Raw genomic sequence first — 18,929 nt, forward strand, 5'->3', positions numbered from 1 at the left:
AACACCAAACACTCACTGCTTCTCAAAAGGGAGGATTTGCTGCTTTTCTCTGTTTTATATCATTGTAAATTAAGTTTATCTGGATTTTGAACTGTTGGTTGCCAATCTGAAGAAATCACCTTGTCCTTGTGCATTTATTATGATTTGTCTTTAAGGACTCATCTTTGTTTATTTGGCACTGAAATTACTGTTTTTATATCATGCAACAACTTTGTAAAAAATGATTTTCGATTATGTGAAATCAATTTAGATAACAGAATATATCCTTTTATTGAAAAACTGTGTAAGAGTTTATAAGTTTAGTATAAAAAGAGTGATGTTGTCATAATCAGATGTGCGTGTTTATATTTTGTAACAACATATTTTGTTGTTTTTTTTGGTTTATCCATATCTTTTCCCAAAAGGTATCAATAAAGCTGACAGAAATCTAAAAAAAAAAAAAAACAGTAAACAGACTCATCTTTGTTTATTTGGTATTAATACACAGGGCAGTTGGAATTCACATGATAAATTATATTAATTCTGCACAATTGGCAGCTTCAAAATACACTAAAATTAACTGAGCTGCAGTAGAAGTATAGTAACAAAAAGAGGGACTTTGGCACTAAAAAGACTGTAACGTTGAAAGATATCTACTTGATTTGACTCATTTGGACGCTGAAGCTTCATATTAGCTTCAGATAAACTTTTAAATACATTTTTGTACAGAAGGAGGACTGTGGATTTTGTCCTCCATCACTTAAATTGTATATGAAGGGATCTTATAATGGTCAGTATGAACAGAAGGAATGATTACAGCAAAAAAAACATGTTTCAATGTTAATTTGGGCTCCTGACTGTTGTTTTAAGACAAAAATTGTGAACCCGTCCTTTAAATTTAGCCCTGACTCTGTTGTATATTTCCCAGCTGCAGGCGGGGTCACTGGTTGAATGAGCTCCCATGTGTCCGACAGCCCGTGAACGCAGCAGGAGTGTTCCCAGTCAGATCTGGCTGAAACGTGACGCGCCGACTCGGAGCGGAGCGAGGTTTCCTGGCGGAGCTGCGGAGGAACAGGAGTCGAGGAGCGGGTCTGTCTGTCGGTCTGTCCGCGTCTCTGTCTGCCGCCGCAGTCTCTGCTGTCTGTCTGGGACACCAAACACAAACCTCCCCCCTCTTTTTTACGCCTTCCACGGTCTGGACTCGGCATCAGCGGCTATGGATCCATCGCTGTCCGCCTCCTGTTTTCGCCGCTGAGGGACCGTCGGATGCTCCAGTGCCCATAGAGAAGGAGGGGGAGGCGGCGGAGGAGGAGGGGGGGCATCCCTATCATATTCTTCGACTACCAGGTGAAATTATTTTAATAATATGCTTTAACGTGTAGCAGGGTAGAGTGGAGGTTGTTTACCCGGCTCGGGGGAGAAGGAAGGGAGGGAGGAAGCGGGGGCTGGGGTCGTCGGCAGCGGGTTTGTCTCGAGCCCGGAGCCGTTGGGAGCGGAGGTTAGCACGCTAGCTAGCTGCCGTTAGCGGGCTGCTGCTGCTGCTTCGTCATTTGCCAGGCGGGGAGGGATGCGGTGCGGAGCCGGGATGCTGCTGCTGCAGGAGGGAGGGGAGGAGGGCTAGTAACGGTAACGGTACGGTCCGTCTGGCCTCGGCCCATCTCCGTGATGAACGACACCCCCAACCTCCCCCTCCTCTCCTCTCCCCCCCTTTTCCTCCTCCCTCCTCTCCGGTCCTTTCCAAAAAAAAAAAAAAGCACAATCTGTCAGAGTTGAATAAATAAAACGACTTAAAAGCGGGGTTGTTTTTAAAATATCACGTCAAACGGCTCCACCGTCAGTTAGCCAGCCATTCAGCCAGGCTAGCCGGCTAACATTAGCGGTAGCGTCCCCCCTCCCTCCTCCTCCTCCTCCTCCTCCCCCTCCACCCCCCCACCAACCCCCTCATTCCCGCTAGCATCCCCTGGCTAGCCCGCATCCCTCCAGCCGAGCCGAGCCATCACAGGCCAGCCTGGCGTTTACACAACCCCCCCCCCTCCCTGACCGGGCGTTTTTCACACCGGGACATCTATTTTATCACCGTTAACCGGCACAAGCGTCACCCTGCCAGACATTTATTATTATTATCCGCGTCTCGCCCGTTAAAATATAATCGGAGCACGGCGAGCGGATGTTGTTATGTAACAGATAATGACACCACACGCCCTTGAAACAAAAGCTGTTGTTTCAGTATTTGTGTGTTTGTTTGTCTGCGGTGCAATCGTGGCCAATAAATCAGAGACAGGGGTGGTGGTGGTGGTGGTGGAGGAGAGGAGAGGATGGAGGAGGGGGGTAGGCGGGGTGGTGGTGTTTGTGGCACCGAGGGCCGCAGCTCTCAACCGGCTTCTCAAATATACAAACGGCTGCTCCTGTCAGCCATTGTTTTTGTTGTCATTGGAGGGCTCTCATTTGTTTCCCCAGTCTTGGGTCTGTCTCCTCCGTTGATGGCGAGTGTGTCACCACCAGAACATGTTCAGAGCTGAAATGTCATATGTGATTCATAGACATAATTTGATTATTACTCTCATTGTGTTAAATTGTAGAATAAAAGCTAGACGTGAGCAGATGGTTAAATGTTGTAGACAAAGGTCAGTCTGATCCAGACAGAAATTATGCTTTATTATTAAATTCCTTTCAGGGTTTACTAATGACTGGTAACATGGTGATTCTGTGATGTGTTGATACATAACAAAACAATCATGTATGAATCATCAGGGTATCTGTAAACTGTAAAGGACGGGTTCACAATTCTTCATGTGTGTCTTAAAACAACAGTCAGGTGTCCATATGACACGCTGTAATCATTCCTCCTGGTCATACTGGATATTAAAATTTCACTAAATTCTTTTGATCAGCCCAGTTTCTTTCTAATAATAGAACAGACTCTCTAACCTGATGGCAAATACATTGTTTAGACTCGTTTATTCTATTCCAAGCTTCCCTCTTTAATGTCTTTTGTTCTTGAGAATATTTATGGAAGTGAAAAATGACACACTCCAATGATTCCTCTATTTGACGGTGCTCACATAATCCTGAGGGATGTTTGTTTAACGCGTCACATTACTAGCCTACTCAATTCTTGATTGGCTGTCGGCGTGTGCCAATATTCTCCAATGTACACAAGAGGAGGGGGATACGCTGTGTACCAGAGAACAGTACGATATGATGATGATCTTCTTCTTTTTTAGGCAAGTGGTAAAAAAAAATTGGCCCGATTTATTAGCCCGACGTGGCATTTTACTTGCCCCGGGCAGTCGGGCAAGCCTTGTTGTTGAACTATGGGGCTTAAATCCTTCTGTCATTTAGTGCAAAAATACATTTAAAAGTCTCTGTGAAGCTTATATTCAGCTTCAGCAGTCTGAGTTAGTCATATCAAGTGGATATCTGACACATTTACAGTCTTTTTAGCATCAAATTCCCTCTTTGTGTTTCCTCGGACAGTGTTCCCCTGTGGAAACACTGTGGATAATTATATGTATTGTATGTTTAAAACTGTGGAAAACAAGATGTGCTATGATAATACAACAGACTGTAATCGACAGCGACACTGTAATTAAACAGATACTTGCTGACCTCCGGAGGAGGAGAAGTCTGGATAAATCTCAGCGCCTCCTCTGGAACATACTGGACTTATGAACTGACAGCACTTTATACAGTTATCCATGAACTCCATGAACTTTATGGATGTTTTGTAATTTATATGTTATTGTTATTTGCTCTGAAATTCAATGAAGATCTTTTTAAAAACAACACACTTACACTCACTTCCATTGAAAGCACATTTGAAGGATCTTTTAATATCCAGTATGAACAGGAGGAATGATTACAGCGAGGAAAACCTCTTTCACTGTTCATATGGACACCTGACTGCTGGTTGAAGACACACGCCAGTCCTCTTAAGATGAGACAGTGTAAAGCACAAACCTTTTTAACATGTACCCAGTACACACGTTATCATTTCAGTCATACATTTGGAAAAGACCAAACTGCTGGAAAGCAGAACAATTTAAGTTAAAATGAGATTGTATTGCAACATATTTCTGTATCAAATATTTGCTCCACACTCTCTGCCCCGCAACCCTAAAGCAAGTGTCATCAATTTGAGATTTTGCTGTAACCATGGAGATGCTGAGCGATGAGAAGTTTTGGGTTTGGCAGCGAGAAGAGGGCGATGGCACATAAATCACTGTTTGTACAAGAAAGCACAGAACACTACAGCTGTATATAGGAGAAGTGTAAAGTTTATGGGATGAGATGTTCATTTTGTCTTAAAAGTTTTTGCTCTGAATTGATTCCTTTTAAGGCTGTGATTCTGCTTGTAGCTGGTTTGTTCAGCACAAAACTGAAAACTCATTTCTCAGGGATGTTTAAATGAGACATTTACCTCTGACAGGCTGTAAAAAGTGTCCAATTGTGTTTCAGCTACACAGTCAAACTTTTGGGCGTTTAGGGTCTGCATCTTATCAATGATCACTATTAATTGAATATTGTTAACTAGAAGTGAATGATACATCATCCAGAGGCTGTGTGAGCATTTAGGAATGAATGCGTTGATAACATATAGACTGTAAATCATTTTACAGCTGATTCTCTCTGTTTCTCCGTTCTGTTTAGGAGCAAATGAGAACAGCTGGTCCAGGTTAGGCTAACCAATTGTGGCTAACTTTGGAGCTAACCCCCTTCACTTTTCCAGCAGTCGGGGGGGAAACAACAGACGAGACTTTTCTTTGTCTCGAGAAGCTGCAGCATTTATTAACTGACACGCTCGCCCTCTCCGCTCGCTCAACCGCACACACAAGGGAGGATTCTGGGATTTGATGCACTAGTCGATGACTCAAAACAATTCCATGGTAATGTAGGGTGTTATCAAATCATTAGTAGTCCAGTGATATTAATAATTGTGTGAAATTTTAGCTGCAGAATGAATACGGCAAATGTTAACCAAGCAAAACATTGGCGGTCTTGGACAATCTTGAGGAATCTGAGGAACCTGAAGGTTGCTGCTTTATATATGAAGCAGCTCTTGAGTCCCTGGTTGTTCAATGTGATCTTTTCTAATTGAATTGTGTGTGAAGTTAAACTGAATTTGAGCTGTAGTGTGAACGCAGACATACAGGTCAGCATTTAATTTGTTGTGGACAAACACTGCAGAAGAAAAAAATGCAGGTGCTATAAAGCAGAAGTGTGTTTCATGAGTCTAGACGCTGCTGTCAGTGTCCGTCTGCTGGTTCACCTGTCAGTCTGAGGTGGGTGGTCAGTTGACGGACAGGTAGACAGAGAGAGGAAGAGGAGTAGATTGAAGAGTAGAGTGAAACGAAGAAGGTAAGGAGAAAGTTTGGGAGTGAAGATAGAAGTGAGAGCTGGGGAGGAGGGAGGTGTGACAGAAGCAGCCCGCCCTCGCAAGAAAAACAGCGTAGGTTGAAAATTCAGCCGGCAAAAACAACTTATAGTTACATTTGAGTGACAGACACCATCTAGCGGCTGTAATAAATATGATCAGGAGGAATGACGCAGTTCAGATGACGTGTAAATAAGGTGACAAACGTCCATATCAGGAGGAGGCGGGTTGGGTGAGTGGCTGGATAGATAGTAGGGGTGTGCCCGAATACAAATATGTTATTCGGCAAAGCACTAATAGTTTTTTACTAATATTTGTTTCATACAAATATTTTAAAAATGATTTGTTTTCAGGAAAAAAAACATGTCGGTTACATCACTATCTCCGTCTCTCTCCTCTGCTCCGCTGGTACATCAGTAGGTCTCAATGAAGGGAGTCACATCCACCTGCTACATGACGCACATTTCCTAATTTGGACATCACTCCCAGAGTTGGGAGTGTTCCCCAGAGATAAAACTGAGCCTTCTGACACACGTTTCATGAACAAGCTTCATGAAGACTTATTGTAACACTTTCATTTTCTAAAATTAAAAGCCTAATAAAAACAAAAACAGGACTTTTAAGCCTCTTTCCACCTTTATTCGAATACAAATACAAATAATTTTGCTGCCTCAACAAATACAAATACAAATACTGGGCCTTCTGCACGTCCCTAGCAGATAGAACCACAGTTTCCAACTGTGAGTCAAGACAGTTTTTTTAAAAACCGTAACTACAATTGTCGTAGTGTTTACTGTTGCCATGACGACAGACTTGCTTAACTTTAAGGAAGTAGTAACTTTAATCCACACCACGTTTCAAGTGATCATTTTAACCAAAACCACAATCTTTGACTAACCTTAACCAAGTGGTTTTAGTGTCTAAACCTAACCAGACCTTCACCACAACGTTGTCGCACCACAAAGCATTATTATTAGTTTTTGTAACAGTTTTGGAAAGCAACGATAGAGGCTGCATATTTAGAAAACGCTCCTATAGGTCGTTCTGGAGGGCTGGTTCAATCGACTCATGTACTCGTTTAATCATGAGGATGTGTTGGACAGAAGATGAGGGAGGAAGGAGAGAAGGAATAAGAGACGTTGTGTGCAGCGATGCCTCCTGGGAGCCAGTTTACTTTGTGATATATCTCCTCCTTCAACCCTTTTCCAACCTTTTCTCTCTCTCGACACCTGTCTGTACATGAGGGGCGGCGCTTTGGCCAAACACAAACTTGATGAACAGACGACTTTCAACACAAATCGATAGATACGGCTCAGATAGGACTGTGAGTTATCACAGTGTACCATAATTTATCAGATGTTGCTGTTTCTACCAAGATATCTCTCATTGAATAAGATCATTTTGGAGATTGTTACAAATCAGTGAGCAGGACTTTGCTTTATAGGATGTTTATGTCAACGTGTGAAGCATCTTGAGTTAATACTCAGCTCTATTGCAAGAGAAATATTCTGATACTAGTGCTGACAATATCTGTTTAACTTGATACCAACGCAGAGAAGTGGATGACTCATCAGCTTTATATCCAGTAGAACAGAAATGACCAATCGCTCTTAAAAGCATCATACTGCTGTTTTTACAACAAATCTGTACTGAACTGATGGACAGGATCAATAAGAGTAGTAATATCAATAATATTATTCTTCGATGCAACTCGTTGTATGTGCTTATTATTTTCTAGTAGTTTTTTGGTCTATAAAGCCAAGAAAACAGTGAAAAATGTCCATTACGATATCTTACAGTACAAGATGACATCATTGCATGTTTTCTTTCCACAACCCCGAATACATCCAGTCTACTATAATGTAAGAAAGCAGCAAATTCTCATATTAAAGCTATGATATGTAACTACTCTGCTTTAAAATGTCTAAAAACGACTGGACCTGTGTTATATGTTTTGTTTCCAACAATTTTCAAACCCTGAGAAATCCATCATTTTAATCAAGGTAACGGTTCGTTTAATTTGGTCACCGGTCAACGACCAAATATCCCTTCGACCAAAGAGTATACATGGACATGGTGATAATCATCTAGCGTGTGTCAGCGTTGTGGCTGTTTGCCACAATGGCGTCTACCAAATAGTTACACATACAAGATAATACGTTGGTGTTGTGGTTGTCCAACTGTCATACGTTGACTTTTATTCAGTTTTAAGCCACATTTTTACAATAAACTTTTGGTTCTTGGTCGTTTTTAAGTAGATCTTTTAACCGGATGAAGGGTTTTAGTCATCGGACGTCTGGATCTTAAGTTATCAGAGAAACAGGCTGAGCTAACGTCAGCGGCAGCTCGCCTCACACAGAGCCAAATGCGAATTACATATTGTGCATTTAAGAACCTGGAACCATCAAACTTACTATAATATGATGTAAGACGAGGAAAAACAGGAAATCACCACGTTCGAGGAGCTGGAACCGTTACATGTTTGGCATTTTAGTTTGAAAAGTGACTGAAACTTAATCGATTTTTAAAAAAAGTTGGAGGGGGGGGGGGCAGGAAAGGAAGGAGGCAAGAGGGATAGAGATAACAAAGGAGGGAGAGGAGGAGCAGAACATGTGAGGAAAAATAGGAAAATAGAAAAGGAGAGTAGTGGCAGATAAGGGAGGCAGGGAAAGAAGGAAGGAAGGAGGTGAGAGAGTTACCAGAATTTTGTGAGGAAGTAGAAAACAAGGAAAGGAGAAAGGGAGCCAAGGAGATGATGTATGTGAAAAAGAGAAGAAGAGGAGGTTTAAAAAAAAAAAAACCAAGTAGTTAAACAGCAAAAGAGTGATGGAGAGAAGGAAGGAAGAGGGAGGGACAGGGAGTTAATTAAGGAAGGAGAGAAGATGATGTGAGGAGGTAAGGAAAATCGGGATGGAGAGTAGGGGCTGATGAAGGACGTGAGATTGGAAGGTGCAGGAATTCTGTGGGAAAAGAGGAAACAAAGGGAGGTGAAAGGGAGCCAAGATAGTGACAGATGGATGTATGGGAAGGTCCTAGTCAAGGAAGGTGAGAGAGTAAGGAAGGAAGGAAGGATAAGAGGAGGTAGGAAGTTAGGAGAGAAGTGGTTAATGAAGGAAGGAGAGAAGGAGGTTGTGGGGATGAGAGGGAGCAAAGGAAGGAGAGGAGGAGAGATTTTCTTTCTTTCTGATTGGCTGGTACTCGTCGCCTTTGTTGGGTTTAGATGGTTTGGGTTAGTAAAAATATCAGAGCCAATCAGAGGCAGAGGAGGGGCGGGTCTTTGCAGAATGCAGGTGGGGGAAAAAATAACGATGGACGACATGTCTCTGCTTCGTACCGTCATACAAAAGTGAAGCCAAAATATCTCCTTTCCCGGAGCGGCCATCTTGCCTGCGTGATGTCATTCGGAGCCAGAGTCTGTGCAGTAGAGTCAGGCGGCGGGTGGCGTGTCCCGAGGGCCATCATCCCGCCGTCTGACTGAGGTTTTAGAGCGGCTGTAACAGCTGTCAATCATGTTTTATATCGTCATATAACTAATTAAAAAACAAACTTGTCAGAAAAATGAGCACTTGGACAAACATCAGCATAATAAGAACGACATAAAAATGACAGAAAACATCTTTGGGAAAAATTTATTTGACGTATAATTTGATTTTTTTATAGTTTGGCTCATGTCCCGTCCGCTAACATGGAGGGGGCGGGACTTATGACCTATACTGCAGCCAGCCACCAGGGGGCGATCCAGATGTTTTGGCTTCACTCTTTAATATTTACGTACAGTCAATGGGATGATGTATGAAGAAGATAAGGTTGTATTCAACGAGGGAGGAAGAGGAAGAGGAGGTAGAAAACTTGGTAGTTATGGAAGGAAGGATGGAAAGAACGATTATGTTCATTATCGTGGAATCTGTCGATTATTTTCTCCATTAATAGATGAGTTGTTTAGTCCATAAAATGTTGAAAAATGACGTCCTCAAATGTCTTGTTTTATCCAAAACCCAAAGACGTTCAATTTACTGTCACAGAGGACTGAAGAAACCAGGAAGTAGTCACGTATGAGAAGCTGGAATCCAAGAACATTTTCTTCTTAAAAAATAACAAAAAAAACCAGTTAAGCGATTAGTTGTAATAGTTGGCAACTAATCAATTAATCGACTAAATGGAAAGAACAACAGGGAGGAGGCAGAAAGGGAGGGAGAGGAGGAGGTTGTGGTGAAGGGAGGGAACCAAGGAAGGAGAGGAAGAAATTGTGAGGAAAATAAAAAGTGAAGGAGTGAAGGGGGCTGGTGAGGGGGAGGAGGGAGGGAGAAAAGGAAGGAAGGAGAAGAGGAGAAGGTAAAAAAAAAAAAAAAAAATGGGTGGAAAGAAGTGAGTGAAGGACTGAAGGAGGAGGTGAAGACGTTAGGAGGGAATGATAGGAGGAAGCAAGGATACTGAAGATGGAGGTAGGAAAGGAAAGAAGGAGTTAAGGAGGCAGGAAGTGTGTTACGGCGCTGAACAATGAGTGGCGGTCCGCTGTGTTTGCTGTGTGAGGGAAACTATCCACTGACCTGCTCTGTGTGCTTTTTTTTTCTCTCTCTCTCTCTCTCTCTCTCTCTCCCTTCTCTCCTTTCTCTGCCTCCGTTTCCTTCCAGGCTGACTCACCGCTGGAACGCCTGAACACAAGAAGAAGAAGAAGAAGAAGAAGAAGTTTAAGAGAACAAGAGAGTGAGGGGAAAACTGTAAAACCAAGAGAGAGAGAGAGAGACAGAGAGAAGGAAGGAGGGAGGGGGAGGCAAAAAAAAAAAACAACAAGCTAAAGAGGTGAGGAAGACGAGAGGAGAGAGAGACGAGATAGCGAAGAGAAAGTCAGTTTGGGTCGGCGGGGAGAAAGGAGGAAAGAGAAAGTGATTGTGGGAAAGAGAGAGAGAGAGAAGACAGATCTGAGGTCAGGTGAGAGAGGGGGGGGCGCAGGTAGGTTGGAGGTCTTAAGAGACAAGACAACTGACAACTGTCCCTTCACCGTCACCACACTGGGAGAACTGGGAGAAGTGGTGACAAGGAGAAGCCACCATGAGCGACCAGAACGTCGTCAAGGAAGGCTGGGTCCAGAAACGAGGTGAGAAAGTTCGCCTGTCACCAAAAAAAACAACTTCTTCTTCACTGTGCAGAATGATGTGTGTGCAGAGTTAGTTTCAGCTGCTGAAGGAGGAAAGTTTCTCTCCGCTCGACTTTAAGTGTAATTAATATTTTTATACCTACGGAGGATTATCAGTGACTCTGCAGCTCCTCTCGGCTTTACGGAGCTTTGTAGTGAGTCTCAGCTCATTGTTTATCTGTCCGGCTGCAACTTTACTGTTTTGCTTCTCTCTCAGCGTCTCGTAGCGTCGTTTTCAGATAAAAAGCCCTAAAAAGCCGCTGTACACTACCTGCTCAGCACCAAACGGCTAACAGACACAGTTAGCTGTAGACTAGCTGGTTAAAGAGTCAGATATTTCCCTCAGGAGTTGGTAGAGAGTAAAAACAGAAGCTAAAAGAGAGTGAATATTGGACTTACATTCACCAGGTGGACAGAAACACGACTCCACATGAACGATAATGTTGCTCCGTAACTGCTGGATGTGGAAATAAGCAACAACAACATATCGATTTAAAACGTGACGATGATACGTCAGTGTTTTGTTCACTGTTTCTGCTAAAAACAAATGGTTAAAAAATCAGTTAATGCAGGTTATGATTGATGACATCACACATGGTTCAGAGCCAGTTGTGATCCAGTATAAAACTTCAGCGCACAAACACTGAGAATGTGCTTTTCAGTGAAGTAGGAGACATCTTGTGTTTGCATATGAAAGGTATTTACATGTTGGTTGATTCTGAATTTTTCCAATGAGAGAGGAGGAGTAGATTTTTAACTAGTTAACTGAACATTTGGGGAAAAAAACACATTATTTATTATGCAAGCAGGTGATATTTATATCTCCTAAAACATCCCTGAAGAGGATATTTAAGTGTTTTTAAAGGATAAGACTCTTATTGTGAAGGAATCACTATAAAAAGACCCAAACCAACAACAAACTGAACCTATTAAAAAATACAGATGTCCTGAGACAATCATAACGATGGGTTTCAGGGCTGATCTGAGCACGTTTTAATGAATTCATATCAGGTAAAAGACAATCAAAGGTGTTGTGAGAAAGTGCTGACTGTTGCTTCGTCCCATCAGCTGTTAAAATCACACAAATATCCTGCTGCTGTATATGTGTTTTTGAACTTATTAACTAGTATCTACATTGATCGATCAGGACTCCCAGTCTGTCTGTGAGCTCATCTCATCTCATTTCACTGCAGGCAGATTCCTCTCAACCCCGCTCTACGGTCGGGCGGGGAAATATAAAATCAATCAATCAATAAATACAAACACTGTTGATTTTCCTCCCGTCGGAGCCGACATGAAAACCGTTTTGGTTCAGTAGTTTCCTGCTGCTGACAGAGACGCCGAACGCTGGTCGGAGGCGTTCAGGGATGAAAAGCGCACCGCTGTAAAGGAAAAGGGTGCGCTTGATTTATAAACACAAGACAAAACAAGAGCATCATTGTGAAACGGAATGCGGCACAATGATCGTTTTATCTCCATTATCTTGTTTTCATAATCGTCGGGAGGCAGAATTTGATTAACCGCCCAGTTCTACCTTTATGTAACACCAAATCTGAGAGTAACGTGATGACAGGCTGAAAACGAAGGTTTGTGTTCTCTCTGTGAGTCGTCGTCTGTACTCGGCCAAAGATGGTTCGTGAGGGAAGATTGTGCAGCTACAACCTGCTTCTCTTTCCCTCAGATGAAGGTGTGGATAAATAACAACATTCACCTGCTCTTGAAAGACACTTCTCTTCTCTTTTGGGTTGTTTTTTTTTTTTACACAGCTGATTTATGTTGGATTAAAACATGGCTGCTGTGTTTCAGAGTGTCTGTGTTTGTGTTTGGATGGATTTATTTATATTGGTTGGTGTTTATCTGTATCTGCTGCGGCTTTAAGTTTGAAACATTTTCAGCCGCAGATGGCGACTTTTCTCTCAGATTGTCCGTCTGATTTCTTCTTTTTTTTTTTTTTTAGTTTTGATCGTTCAGCTGACTCATTCATTCAGTGTTGTGAAGGATATGCATCTGAATCCTGATGAACTGGACAGCTGCTGAGGGTATTGAACCTGTGACCATTATGTTGTAGGACAGGATGTCTCAACTATTAAAGCCACAGGTGGAAGAATCTGAAAAGGTTGATTACATGTGAAGCCGACTTTTCAGTATTGTTGTTGTTGTTGAAAAGTCGTGGTGTGGTTGATGTGCTCTCTAACAGCAGGAGACTCCGCTCAGCCAAAGATGATATTTTAAAGAAAAGACTAACTGCTCTTTAACACCACAAGTAGAGTCTCTCAGTTTTGTGTTTTTCTGTTATTTATATACTGTTATAATGGTGGAAACATGGTCACACATGCCCATAAACGGCCGTCTGTTCTGTAGCCTATGCTGTTAAGGTTGTTGCTAACATTGTTGCTAACGTTTTTCCATGTGTTGTTCACATTGTCCACTCTTCAGATCGGATTTCAGCTCCAACATGTACGGAATTATCTCAGAAGTTGACATTTTTTAGTTAAGAACGAGGAAAAAGTAGAGAAATAGTACTACTATGGTTTGTTTCGTGGTTTGTTGACGTAGCCGCTGAAGCTAGCGGATGTCTGCAGAGGAAGCTTCCTGAAGCTGACCAATCAGAACAGAGTGGGCTCATCAGGAGGCGGGGCCTTAAAGAGACAGGAGCTAAAACGGCCTGTTTCAGACAGAGGCTGAACTGAGGGGCTGCATGAAGAGCCAGAATAAGATAAATAAGGAGTTTTGAACTGAAAATCATGCAGATATATTCCAGTAGAGCCCCAGAATATAAATATAGACACGGAAATGTCCAGAATATGTGTCCTTTAAAGAGAAGGACACATAGCTGTCTGTAGTCAAGGTCTCCCAGTTAAACTTCAGTTCATCTCATATCAATATTTTAAACTTGTGAGTTGTAGCTTGTGAAAAATAAGGTGTTGAAAGTGTTAAGGCTTTCAATCTGTTAGATACAAATCTAATCAACATTTCATATTTAATGCTGCTCATCTCATTTTCAGGTTATAGTTACTTGTTGTAAACATTTAAGAGGCTTTTACTAAAGTTTCTTGTCAGCAAACAAAAGATGATTTCAGATCTAAATGGGATCTTTGAGTTTTTTTTTTCATTTCTAAATTTACCCATTTGCAAAAGTTGAAAGCTAAACTTTATTAGATTCAATAAAGGATACAGATTCAATTAAATGCTTTTCATCCACAACTGTCTGAGCAGCCAGACATCAATGTGTTAGAAGAGGTTTGTTTTTCACTCATTCACACTACGACTCCACACCAGTATTTGCAGATTTATCCACTTATTTATCTACTTTTTTTTTTTAAATTGTGAAAAACACACCGGCTTAGCTTGGTCTGAAGGCCAAAAACAGAGAAGTGAAGTTGTGTTTTCACATTTAGCTGGCTCAGTGTGGACATGGCCTAAGCCAGCCTGCCAGTTTGAAGAACAGCACCTCCAAACAATGGTTGTTTACCTGCCAGACGGCGAGCAGAGAAGGCAAAGCTTTGCAGGGCTGTAGCCCAGTCTGAGCCGCACTTGGCTGGTGTGTGTTGTTTCCCACACTGGTTTTAATGTGTGTGTGTGTGTGTGTGTGTGTGTGGAGCTGGCAAGCAAGCAGGGGGAAGTTTCTCTGTGGCACTATGAGCATACAGAGGATGACCTAACACTCTGGTTCCTTCCTCTCCGGCCCCCACAAGTCCCTGAATTGTTTATTGCACCTCTGTGTGCTCTTATAATTTAGTCTTAACAGCCTTCAGTGAGTAACTCAGCAGCTCTCGCAGCTCTCTGAGCTGTTAAAGATCAAAACTCAAGACTTCACTCACAGTTCAGGATCAGGACAGTTCGGAAACGTGGATGTCCAAACTGAATTTGGTACATTTTTTGAGATTTGTGTTTGAAAGAGAGTTTGGAACTCTAAATATGGAACAGCATTGTTGTTGAGCTCTGGTATTGTAGTGAAGGTGGTGGATCAGTTGTTTTACCAATTTCAATTGTAAGAAAAAGTGTATTTAAATGATTTTATTCATAAATCGATGGATCTGTTTTAGTGAAATGAGCATAAGGTCTGAACGATGCAACAAATGTAAAGTTTGAGGGGTCACTGGAGGAAGGACCGGGAGGGTTAGAGAGACCTTTTGAAATTGCATCGTTACATCTTTAATGTGATGTTTCTACGAGTCTCATGATACCAGACAGTCAGAGATCTCCACCTACTGAAGTCTGAGGATTTCTAAATGCTCGGCTACTAACAAACCTACGCCGCTTACATTTAGTGAAGGACACACCTTACTGGAAATGATGCTCTACCCTTCATTCTCCTCCGTAGTGAACTGCATGTCAACGCCCCAATATGAATTATTATTGAAATAATATTATATTATTATTATTGTTTCCACCCAGTTTTAACAATGAAACCTGGGAGATTGTGCTCAGCCTCTATGAGCGAAGTGTTCAGAGTTGAACGGGACTTTTGGGTGGAACATAAAACAGAACCAGTCAAAGCAAGAGGAGCAGGACTGATCTGAGGCTGAAGAGGCGGTTTAGTAATGAACCAACCTCTTCTTTTAACCTGCAAATACTAAACAATACAGAACTACACTTACTGAGTCAGCAACAGCAGCTAATATGCTAGAAATAAAGCAGCAGCTGATTATATCGCTTTGTCAGTCAGAATCTGAGTTTTGCTTCACACTTCTTAGAGGCACCAAGTCACCAAAATAAAGGACAAAATAATCCACCTACGTTGTTTTTAACCAGTAAATGTTCCCTGATGCATTTTCCTTTTGACTCTGCTGAGTTTTTGATAAATCATTTTCCATCTTTTACTTCACCCGCCCAGATTTATGCTTCCTCTTTCAGAGATTGAACCGGCGACCTGCTGATCTGACCTTTTAGGCCACCTTTGCCTCTATTCAATTGACAGGAAGTGAATAAATAACTTTGAAAATTGATTAATGGTTCAAGTCATTCATCAGGAAAAAAAAAAGCTAAACGCAGGATATCTGCAGGTCTTAAAAAAAATCTTTAAAAACAGTGAATTCGGTTCCCTAAAAAAACAGACCTCAGAAGGTGTTAAAGAGCCTTAATGTACAAAAGTCTTGAATATTTCGTCTTTCCCACTGCGGACGGTGACATTAGTTTAAGGGTTGGTAGTTTTTTGTGTGTGTTTGAGGTTGTTAGGAGGCTGTAAACTACAGTGAGACGGTGGATTGAGCTGCAGGAAGCTGTTTCATCCTTACAGTCAGCAGCAAAACCTTAAATTAATAAAATAATTGTTAGTTGCAGCTAATCTCTAAACTAACCTGCAGCTCTAATGATTTATTGGTTATTTTCACCTGTAAAGCAGTTAAAGTCAAACTGTGGCTACTGTTTACTTCCTCTTCTTCAGCAGTCTGGAAGAGGAACTGCTGTCAGAAACAAAGCACTTCTTCTCTGTTTTCTGATATCTGGGCTCAGTGCTGAAGTCATCTTCATCACACCGTTGTTCTGCGTGAGTCATCAGATGTGTGAGAACGGTTTTATCAGTGTTTAATTTGTCGGATGGATGTTGAGGTAATTCATGCGCTGATACAGTCACACTTTAGTTTCCAGCGCCTTGTTCTCCGTTAGCTCTGGTGCTAACATCACTCTGGAAGATGTCAACATCTCACCGGGACATGCTCATGTATTCCAACATTTGTTGTAATTATGTCACAAATTAATGAGTCGGAGCAGTGGGGGGGGGGCTGAATGAGAACTGCGTGTTCATATTTCTCAACAAATGGTGCAGATGTTTGTACATATTTATCAGCTTTGTTTAGGCTAAATCTAAAAGTAGAGAAATAAAAAGGCTGGTGATAAAGATATTTTCACTTATTATAAACAAATGTCTCCATGATACTGTCAAATAGAGCTGCAATGATTCGTTGATTAATTGTCAACTGTTACATTAATCGCAAACTATTTTGATAATCAATTAATCCTTTGGATTCATTAAGAAAAAATATTTTTCTACCTCCTCAAATATGAATATTTTCTGGTTTCTTTAGTAGGGCTGCAGTCTGCTGGTCGGTTAGTTGGTCGATATGCTCTCGTCCGACTAAATTCTCATTGGTCGAATAATCTCCGTGTTATTTTCATAAGGAGAAAAGTGCTACATCAACAGCTTTCCAGGATTAATCCATTATTTCCTGCGGCGGGAGGGACAGACTAACAAATTACCTGTGAAAACAACGGGGGTGTATTCAAAACACCCCCGTTGTTTTCACAACTTTGAACTCGCCCAACCTAACGGAGACCGCTGGGTCTAACTGTACTCAACGGTTACTGAATCAGCGTTTCAGAGGAAAAGGTTAACGGTAAGTTGTTAGTCTGGCAGTAAATGTACAGTTCAGACTACAGTGTGTCAGTTAATAAATGCTAAAACGTCACGTCTGTTGTTTCCTCAAGTGCTGCAAAAGTGAATGGGGTTAGCTCCAAAGTTAGCAACAATAGGTTAGCCTAACCTGAAGAGGCAAAACAGAGAAATGTGAGTTCACTATGCACTCTGTCCCGTTACTCCCCCCCCCCCCCAACTCACCCACAACTAATCGATTAGTTGAAGATTATGTACGATTTCAGTCGACCAAGGTTTTCTTTGGTTGACTACAGCCCTAATATTTAGTCGTCTATGACAGTGAACTGAATATCTTTGGGTTGTTGGACAAAAAAAGACATTTGAGGACGTCACCTTTGGGGAATAGTTTCACAATTTTCTGACATTTAATGGAACAAACAACTAATCAAGAAAATAATAGACAATGAATGAAAATAATCCTTATTACTGAAAATAATAAAGTTGCAGCCCTGCTGTAAAATATGTAGGTTAACGCTCTGCACTCAATTAATTTCACAATATGCAGCAGATAATCTAAATAAACCAGTTGAAAGTGATGAGTTGTCCACTACAGCTGCTGTTTTATTTCATATATGTATGTATGTATGTATGTATGTGTGTATATATATATATATATATATATATATATATATATATATATATATATATATATATATATATACATATGTCTGTTTTAAAGACAATGAGATTTAAAGACAGCTATGAAATTCTGTTGAAACTCTGTAAGATGGTAATTTAGTGGTTGAATATATACTGCGTTAAACCTAGATGTCTAAAAAAAAAAAAAAAAAAAAAGCAGTTTTAACTTTGACATCTACAAATCATGCAAACAACACTTAGTGTTTCTGTAACTGTAACACGATGCTGAAAATAAAACGGCACATTCTTTCACTTCACCAGTGTGGTTCTGTATTGAAATGTTCTTGGAACCGTAGCGTTCGTATTAAAGTTTATTTTAAATTCAGAACAATAGCTAGTTTTGACCACAGTGGATCAGATTTGAAACAAGCTCTGATTCTTCTTAGATGATGCAGAGATTTAACCCTTTGAACCAGATGAATAAATAATGAAAATAATAGTTAGTTTCAGCCTCAGACACAGAACCAAACCACAAAATATTGAAAACCACCTCTCAAGCAAAGGAAAGTGAGTGTTTGATACTTAAAAGATAGATTTTTTTATGTTTCCCTTTAAGTTCAAAGAGTCTAGACTCACCCAGGTGAGCAGGATGTAACCCGTTGGTGTCTCTTCTTCTCCTCCCTGCAGGTGAGTACATCAAGAACTGGCGACCGCGCTACTTCCTGCTGAAGACAGACGGCTCTTTCATCGGCTACAAGGACAAACCGCAGGACTCTGACCTGGCCTACCCGCTCAACAACTTCTCTGTAGCAAGTAAGACACCGACACAAGCTTTCTGTCACGTCTGATATCTGTGTGACACCGTTCATCATCATCATCTCTCTCTCTGTGTGTGTGTGTGTGTGTGTGTGTGTGTGTGTGTGTGTGTGTGTGTGACAATCATCAGAATGTCAGCTGATGAAGACGGAGCGGCCCAAGCCCAACACCTTCATCATCCGCTGTCTGCAGTGGACCACCGTCATCGAGAGGACTTTTCACGTCGACACACCTGACGAGAGGTGAGCCTTCGAGGAGGAGGAGGAGGAGTCTGGAGTATTTAAAAAAAAAAACATCAAATTTATCAAAAAAAAAATATCTATGAAGATGCTGGCGACTGTTATTTCTTAGCTAATGATGAAAGAAAACATTCACACTATTATAAGTTTTATATATAAGTTAAATTATTTAGTTTTTGGTACAAATCAGGATTTTTCAAGTTGACTCTGAGTTGCCAGTTTAGGTCAAATATTCCTCTTTTACAGGTAGTTGTCATGTGCTAATGGTTCAAACTTTTACTTATCCATTGATTTTTTTGTTTTTTATTAATACTCAGTACTCATTTTTATAAATTCTTCTTCTTCAATATCTTACTTACTACCTTCAGTCCTGCAGCTGTCCCACACTGACACACACATAAACACTATCAGCCTCATGTTTTACCTGTAAGACTC

General features: G+C 41.2%; 2 protein-coding genes across 3 annotated transcripts in view; one reads left to right on the forward strand and one right to left on the reverse strand.

The window, feature by feature from the left end:
• The window catches only part of ifngr1 (interferon gamma receptor 1), a 467,767-nt gene that overhangs the window by 64,211 nt on the left and 384,627 nt on the right, over positions 1 to 18,929 (reverse strand). The window lies entirely within an intron of this gene.
• The window catches only part of akt3b (v-akt murine thymoma viral oncogene homolog 3b), a 32,322-nt gene continuing 14,063 nt past the window's right edge, over positions 671 to 18,929 (forward strand). The window contains exons 1-4 of one of the 2 annotated variants that reach the window (XM_044341715.1): positions 671 to 1,326; positions 9,985 to 10,448; positions 18,127 to 18,252; positions 18,386 to 18,497. In XM_044341715.1, coding sequence (XP_044197650.1) covers positions 10,403 to 10,448; positions 18,127 to 18,252; positions 18,386 to 18,497 — 284 coding nt within the window. In that variant the 5' untranslated portion in view covers positions 671 to 1,326; positions 9,985 to 10,402. Of the gene's footprint in view, positions 1,327 to 9,984; positions 10,449 to 16,807; positions 16,823 to 18,126; positions 18,253 to 18,385; positions 18,498 to 18,929 lie in introns of those variants that run through there. The other variant, XM_044341721.1, reaches the window with a different exon arrangement.

Source organism: Thunnus albacares, chromosome 3 (genome assembly GCF_914725855.1).
Source record: "Thunnus albacares chromosome 3, fThuAlb1.1, whole genome shotgun sequence".
Classification (NCBI taxonomy): domain Eukaryota; kingdom Metazoa; phylum Chordata; class Actinopteri; order Scombriformes; family Scombridae; genus Thunnus; species Thunnus albacares.